This window comes from Orbicella faveolata, unplaced genomic scaffold (genome assembly GCF_042242905.1).
Source record: "Orbicella faveolata isolate gen_17 unplaced genomic scaffold, um_ofav_v1 contig_24, whole genome shotgun sequence".
Classification (NCBI taxonomy): Eukaryota; Metazoa; Cnidaria; class Anthozoa; order Scleractinia; family Merulinidae; genus Orbicella; species Orbicella faveolata.
The window spans coordinates 8101461-8110000 of NW_028301552.1; the positions used below are offsets into that span (position 1 = coordinate 8101461).

At 37.8% G+C, this 8540-nt stretch overlaps 1 protein-coding gene across 2 annotated transcripts; it reads left to right on the forward strand.

Moving 5' to 3' along the window:
• The first annotated feature begins 400 nt into the window (after positions 1–400).
• LOC110057690 (uncharacterized) lies at positions 401–7411 on the forward strand. Of its 2 annotated transcripts, XR_016208201.1 has the most exons (7): positions 401–591; positions 2106–2371; positions 2687–2804; positions 3743–3782; positions 4688–4814; positions 6233–7087; positions 7351–7411. XR_016208201.1 is itself a non-coding variant. In XM_089292945.1 (6 exons), the coding sequence occupies exons 1-6, from the start codon at positions 543–545 to the stop codon at positions 6740–6742; spliced, it is 1110 nt and encodes a 369-aa protein (XP_089149071.1). In that variant the 5' UTR covers positions 401–542; the 3' UTR covers positions 6743–7411. The 2 variants fall into 2 exon arrangements, 1 of the variants encoding a protein (XP_089149071.1); XM_089292945.1 differs by having other exon boundaries at positions 6233–7411.
• Positions 7412–8540: the final 1129 nt, after the last annotated feature.

Genomic DNA, 8540 nt, shown 5'->3' on the forward strand with positions numbered 1-8540 from the left:
TGTCATTGTCAGGGCATTATTTTCGCGTGGACTTCTTTCAGTGATTCAAGCGAATTGTACGAAAATTGATCAATTTTTTTTTCCCTTCATGATTAATGTGCCATACTATGTGAGGCTTTCTTGATATTTAAATATCTCCTCTCCCAGGACGCGTGACGAGGGTCGGCAAAAAGTCTAATGGCTATTTCAATATATATTTTCCCAGCAACCAGTATGAAAATCGAAAAAGTCTTCCGTATTACACTCTAGATCTTTTGTAGCCCGTCATCTACAGTGTACTAACTGACACAATTGTTAGAAGTTTGAGTTTGGTGATACGAGTAAACATGAAAGCAGGTAATTCAGTTCTGCAAACATTGTCAGGTTTGCATTTGAACGGTTGGATCAAATCTTTAATAGATCATTTCTTCTGTTTCTGCATTTTGGCAGCTTTACGTTGATACGGTTAAAAGCGACGCGAGTACCGAAGGTTTTCTGAAGGACAGCCCTGAATGTCTGATCTACAGTGACCTTAAACAACGACACAGAATATACTTTTAAAAATGCTGTTGTTGAAGGAAATCCTCATTTTATTTTGGATCACGGCGATCGGTACAGTATAGGTTTTCTTTTTTTTAAACTACAGTAGTGGTAATACAAACTACTGTATTTTAACGCTGATAGGATAGGATCAGAAAGAAACATAGCCTTAAGACTCTGACAAAATATTCAAAACCTACTCAAATAAGTTATCTCTGCTAAAGCATTTCAATATTCTCTGGTAGAGAAATGATTGCAGTCTTTGGATTTCATTTTAAACATGGAGCACCCTGTGGGTATTTCCCACCGATTACTTCATTGTAGGGACATGAATTACAAAGATTTACGTAATTTTGCCTTCATCGAAACAGTTAAAACAACTTATTCGTGTCGATTAAATAAAGATCAGTAAATGCTGGGGTAATAGTCTGTAAAAGAAAAAGTTGTTATGAGCTCGTTGCCAAAAGAGAAGATCACTTCCATAAAATCTTGTAAGAAACCCGGACCGGAGGAAAGAAAAAAAAAAGAAGGAAATTAAAGACGAAGAATCATTCCATGAAAGCAAGAAGAAGGAACTAACCGCTAGCTACAAAGGCTCACGGCTCGACCAACCAAAAATGGTAGACATTATGGTAGTCCAACAACATTTCACCTTAATGAGTTTATTGAAGTACGTTTTGTTTCGAACGGCCGGTCGATCGATTGTAGTTGCAAGTTTCGCCGTCGGCTTCCTCCACTTTTTTTGTTCCACTGACTGCAGCGCTTTGTTTCTGATAAGTTTGCAAAACAGTAAGGGGTTACGTGCGCGCGTGTGAGGTGGGTTGAGTGAGTTGTCAAACGTGAGCGGTGTTGTTGTGCGTCCAATCAACCGAAAACTCGGACTTTATTTTTGCGTGGATTGCTTTCCTTCAGATTAATTAATAGGTTACTTAGATTTTCTACGATTATTGCCATCCTGCTTGAGGCTTTTTTTCCTTTCAAATACTTCCTCTCTTTAGCCCACCGAAGTGACGAAGATTGGCAAATATTTGATTCTTCTAAGTCAATATACATTTCTCAGTAACCAATGTAAATATCTAACAATTTGTTGTCCGTCATCCGCTGATTGACATGGTGAAGTTTGCTGAGTCGTACGTGGAGACAAGAAGGCTGGTAATTCAATTCGGCAAACACTGTCAGTTTTGCGTTTGAAGGCTTTAGGTTTGCGAGCGCTAACCAATGGATCCGAAAAATTATATCTTCTCTTTCTACATTTTATCAGCTTTACGTTTTTTTTTCCTTATTTCCTTTCGGTCTTGTTTTTAGGGCGATCGAGTACAAAAGTTTTTCCTGAAGATCTACAGTAGTTTTAAAATAGACCAGCCGTTCAATATCTCGCTTATTTTTTTGGCTATTCAATAGATCCTTTGGATAAATGGCGTCTAAATTTGAATAACAATAGTTTATACATCCTTAGCCTCATACTCATGTTTCAAGACAAAGGATTTTTTTTACATGAATGTGAGGCTAAGGGTGTATAAGTATTGTTATCCAAATATAGGCGCCATTTATGCAAAGGGTCTATATCCTCTGATAATTTATTTCAGAAGCAAATCGCGAGCTCTACTTCCCAAACTATTACTTCTTTGCTGATAGACGACTGATCAAGCACACGATAAAAACGGCGCACGTCAAGAACTTAGACGACTGTGAACTTCTTTGTTATCGGCATGGCAACTGCGTCAGTCTTAATATTAAAAAAGATCCTGACAGTACAACAGGGCAACAGGAATGTGAGCTAAATAATTCCACCCACATGGAGCATGATGAAGACCTGACAGTTGACAACGCTTACCTTTATCGCGGAGCGAAGGTGATAAACTTTAAAAATTTGACTGCATAAATATTTGACAATTATTTGTTTAGACTTCGTGAATCTTGGTGGGAGTTGGTTGGGAGGGGGGGGGGGGGTCCTGGGATGCCCGTGACCCCTCCATTTGTAAGCCTATTTATAAGCAAACAACGTACCACAGGTGGCGAAAACGGCACGACAATCTGGTGAGTACCCTAACTTTGACACAGTATAGAAGCGCGCCTTGATGCATACACCGTCGTGGTGAATAATAGTAATCTAAATGAATCGTTATTAAATATCTGTGATAGCTAGTATTACGTTTGCCTGTTTCAGAATGCCTGTGGAAAGATCACACCTTGCCTCAACCACGCCATATGCCAGTCAGGATTTACAGACAAGGGATATCGATGTTTGTGCTATCCTGGATTCAAAGGCGAACACTGCGACGAGGGTACACGTAACATCTTTTTTTCTTTTTTTCTTTTTTTTTTTTTTTAGAAAAAGCGCCTTAAAAGGTTGTTCCTTTTACCGTACATGTATCACTTGGCCTGATTTTATGCTTTAGAGCATTGTTATTTTATTTTTAAGGCATGTCGTTTTCACTGAATGAAAAAAAAAAGAACATTCCAAAAATATAGCTTTTGGTGATTGTAATCTCCCCGTGTTGTATTTTGACTGCTCTGGATTTTTTAAGTCCTCAAGGTTATTCACAAATCTGCGTGTTCGAAACATTACTGGTAACATGGAAGCAATGGCGGTTATTGTAAAAAGGTTATTTCTCTATATCTATGATACGTCTCGATTTGTTTTTGTCATACAATCAAAGTGACTAGATTCACAGGAGAATGCGTTCATTGGCTGATATTTTTTCCACTCAGATATTGACGAGTGTGCTTCAGCGGCGCCATACTGTATTGGTTATGCTATCTATTCCAGGGCCTTCTCCTCGACGATTTTCAAAATGGCATCTCCCGCCGTCCATTTTGAAAAAAAGGAGAGGGCCTTGGGGACGAGTTTGGCTACTTACCACAATACTAAAGGTTCGTACCAATGCAAAGGAGTACGAATGAATAACTTGTCAATTACACAACGTTGACCTAATTTGGTCTCCTAAACCAAACAGTTCTCAAACTTCTCATAGAACTGAGATGAAAATGCGCTTTTAAGGTATCGATCAGTGTGCTAAAGAAACCCAAACTTTCAGTTCTGATGGCGTTTGCAATGATACCAAGGACTCATAGAAATGCTTCCTTCATTTTACGCTTGTGAAAAAGGAAATAGTGGATGTCTGCAAGCAGGGTAGCTTGCCCTACGTTGTATCTTCAAACGATTTTTTGAATACGACTGATGTACGTAATTTTGCATTCATTTTTACTATATTCTTTCTAGTTGAACCCTCGACGTGCAAAGAAATTTATGACAAGGACATGTAAGTCGAAGTTCACAACTAATTTGCTCGATACTGTAAAACTCACTTAATGTGTATAGTCCTGATTCAAAAGAATTTCCATATTCAAAAATAATACAGGCGTTATAGATGCTTTTGGAATGTTTTGTCATTTTTCACTGATAAGAACATCAGTAAACATAAATTGATTGGTATATCATTTTAAATTTCCATTTATACATCAATTGTGTTCATTGTGACACAAAAAAGACCCTCGAGTGATGGAATTCAGAGACTGCTTCTTGATGCCAATGTCTTCATTTTTACTCCAGTGACGCAAGAGAAGACAGAGGGCAAGGAGTTGATCCTCTCTGTAGACCTTTTTCTAACATCCTTCTCAAGCTATTTGTAGAGATGATACTCAGTTTTCCGTCAGATAATGTTGTTACGTTGCATGGATAATCCTGCGGAGAATAAAATGCCTGTAAAACCACTTGGGCTGTTTACGAAAGCAAAATGCTCGTCAAAGTAAATCCCACATTTTTTTCTTGGTTATTTTTGCAGAGAACTTATGAACAGGACTTAGTCCAGTTGTAGCGGAAGCTCTTCTGTACGGAAACTGCATTCCTTTCCATAAAAACCTCACCTATTTTTTTTTTTTTTTTTTTTTTTTTGATCATTTTTGGCTTCATATATTCCTTTAATACTTTCCTAGCTTCTTCGACAATCTATAGATTTTCGTCGTACTTAACACACAAAAGAGCCTGTTATACGACCATGCTGATAAGTCCAAAATAATCACCCCAGCGATGTGGCCGCTCTCTAAATGAAATAATCAGAATATCTGTACCTTAAAGAAGAGAGATTGAGACTTGAATGCAAGGTATGAGAAAATCATCGCGCTCGAAACTTCTTGCTCTTAGATGACATTTCTTGATATTCAACAGGTTGAACAGGAGTCAGCTGGTTACGCTCAACGTTGATTCTAAACTTATTCCCGTTTACTGTCACATGGGAGATTTTGGATGTGGAGAAGGAGGATGGACACCAGTCATGAAGATTGACGGTAACAAGGTACGACTATAATCAAGGCAGTTTTGCCTCATGCTCACAGGGAAATGTTATGCCAAAATTATGATTTGCTTGCTTTAAATAACTGTGCGCCAAGTTCATCAAAGGTAAAGGTACAAAGACAAAAGCGAGATATACATACCTGCTGTACTTTCAAAAGGTTGAAAATGAAGATCCTGAAAGAGTATTATTGTGCCACTTTTGTCGTCTACACATAACCAAAATAATCCTTTTTTTCTTTCTTTCTTTTTTGCTCAAATGAGTTATCACGTATCTTGTTCATCAGAAATGCTAGGCTAATATCAAAAGTTTGTATTGCTAGACGTCTCTGACATCTTGTATCAAGCCGTACGCGATCAGATGCGGATAGGCTAATTTGAGAGCTAAACTTCATAAGAACCTCTGAAACGGTGTTGGGAGATCGATGTAGCTTGCATGGACAGCAGTCATTCGGGAGAAAAACTGGAAAATTGATAACCAACAAAGAAATAATTATTCAGAATTTTCGTCTTCGTTTTGACTCAACTCTTTAATTACGCCCAGGCCAAACGGAAATTATCTTTGGATTACGGTTGCGTTGTCCATCTGCTCGCCACTTTCTTTGGTCGAAGCAAGTCTTCTGTGAGGAATTACCCAAATAGAGATTAGAAAGAGATAGAAATACAACTTGGCGAGCAAACAAAACTCGCAGAAAACAATTTTACATGTCATGTGTTTATTTCATTGGTGCCGAGATTTTTTCCTTACCAGGATTAAACGAAAGGGAAAGTAAACGAGATGACGTAAAACGAATCACTAGTTCAAGGCTGAAATTAGCATTTAACTTCAAAAAAATTAAGTGAATAACAATAAAACTTTTGACTTTATTAATATGCTTTAAAAGAGCACCTTATTAAGTTTTTAAGCTTACAGAAATAAGAAAGTCTGAAAGAAAGAATGTTTTTTTGGCTAAGTGTCTACAGAAAAATAGCAGAGAAACAAAGCAACTCAATTAATTGAAGGTTGGAAAAACTAGCTCTAGCCTGTCTGTACAGTTTTGTAAATTTTTATTCTTCGCGTTGCTGATTGACAAAGCTTTGTATCAGGCTCAACCCATAGAGCGCCAGATCGATGGGCACAAACTGCAGCCTGGAAATGAAACAGCTCAAAACACACCTATAAACGTTAACAGCTTACCACATGTTACTTACCGCTACAATAAAATTTCTACAGATCGAATGATTTACGTGTAAAAAGTTTGTGCGCATAATGTTAAAGCTTAGTGCGCAGGTTGTCATCTAAATTCGAATTTTCTAATAAAGGCTTGACATGATGTGCTGCAGGCTTGTGGAAATATCAATATGATATTTATACATAAAAACGTGTTCTCGCGAATGACCCAATAGGTAATTTATGATTTGCTTTTCTTTTATTTTTATCAGCACACTTTTCGCTATAACTCCGAATACTGGGAAGACACAAATGAATACAATCTTCCTGGAGGATTGTCTGGATTTGACTCACAAGAGACCAAGTTACCGACGTACTGGAACACGTCCTTCTCCAAGATTTGTCTTGGAATGAAGATCGGCGAACAAAAGAACTTTGTTGCCATCGACAAGCAGGCAACCTCTCTGTTCTCACTGATCGCTGACGGGCAATACCGCGCCACCTCATTGGGTCGTCACACGTGGAAGACGCTGATTGGTACACAGGCCTCTTTGCAACCCAAATGTAACATGGAAGGTTTCAATGCTGGGTGTGCCGATCGTGTCCATTATAAATCCAGAATTGGGATCTTTGGCAACAACGAAGACAATTGCAAAACCTGTGAGTCGAGAATTGGATTTGGCACAGGCTGGGCAACCTCGTCTAACTTGGACAACACGTGTGGAAACGTCCACTGGCCAGAGCACAACATCAAAGCCATGGGGTACATCTTGGTGCAATAAGAAGGAACTGCATGGAATCAAATAATACTGATTCATGCATACTCATAATCACATTAATAATTGCATTAAAATAATGAAAAACATTTCGACCCGATAGGGGGGGAAATTTTTATGTGATGAACGCTCAATGATCTATTGTAGTCTTACCGCAGTATTACGTAGTTCCGTTCTAATCAAAGGAACAATTCAGCCTTATAGTTTCTGTACGTGCACGTAGCTATTAGATTTGTCAGTTGTATCCTCGCTTTCACCACGAACGCAAGTCACCTAAGTTGAAGAAGTTAAAAGTGACCGCCTAGTGAAGCCAAAGCAGTCTACCTTTAGAGGCAAGCGTAGGACTGATATGTAAGTGTTGTCTTTACCTTTTAATAGTTAGTTTCCACGGAATTCTCAGTTAGTTTTCTTATCGATCGTATCTTATTAGTTATTGCAATTCCGTATATAGACTTGCTGTTTTCTACTGCCCTGCAGTCATAAGGTTTAGGTTAGTTTTCTAGTTTCGTCGCAGTTTAGTGTAAGTTAAGTACATAAGTATCACGTGGACCTCAATGCTCGCAAGAAGAACTGTTTCTTTAGTAGCTTATGCTTTATTTTTAATCAAATTTCAGTTTACGGCTAAACAACGATTATCGCAATTGGTGTCAAGGAAATAAATCAATTTGTCCTACACATCAGCGTGCTTTATTTCGTCAGCCCGTAAAGTAGTCCTATCTTTAAAAGTCGTCTTCACCGGCTCACGACACCTCTAGTTCGCTCGAGAGTCGCCGGCCGCTACATTTTACAAGAAAGCAATTACCTTTGATTATAACATAGCAAAAAAAGCTGCGCTATCAGATTTTGGTACATGTACAATGCAAAATTCAAAATCTTTTCAAACAATTTTTTTTTTTTTTTTTACCTGCAGATGTTGTTGATAGAAACTTCTTTATCGCTATCAAAAAAATACTGGTGTCAGTCACAGCTCTTTTGTTGATTCACTTAGTATTGATAAACGTTAACAATAATTCATTAATAAATGATGCTACCGAGCGGGAAAGAGCAGACCCTTCCTCTTACAAAAGGAAACTGAATATAATATCCACCTTCATGCACAGAGTTTGTATGCGAACGCTATTTCAGAGAATGTATGGGCACGTTCATATAATTGCAAATTTCTCGGCTATAAAAATTCAATCCAGAAACAAAATTAAGAATGTTACAGTCGATGATAAAGAGTTGATATCCCTTAAATTTCAGATCTATAGCTTTATCACTCCAGTTAGAAAAGATATTTGTTAAATTATAGAGTCTGTATGGGAACGCCATTACAGAGATTGTATGGGCGCGTGCACATAATTGCGAATTTCTTGGCTATAAAAAATTTAATCAAGAAATGAGAGATTTAATACTAGTCGCATAGGAATACCTTTCACTAAATATCAGCAGAAAAGGTCTACTATTCGAACTATAGTTTTTTATTTATTTATTTTTTTCCAGTCTAGGAGGGTAGGAAACGGAATAAATATAGCTAATAATATAAAGACCGCTGATTCTTCATCCTTACGTTAGGAGGTGTTAATGTTTGACTAACTGGTCATTGCGCTAGTCCATAAGGTAAGAAAATGAATGTTATGAAAGTCAGTTTTAAGGTATTGAAGCTGTTAACCCCACCACTGAACTGAGATCCATTCCTTTGTTTCGCTTATTTATTAATATATTTGTAACATCTCAGTTTTGCTAGTTGATTTTGTACTCATTCAGCAAACTCAATTCGCGCTGAGATTCTATTGAGACAGCTGTGTACGCGTCATTAGTAATC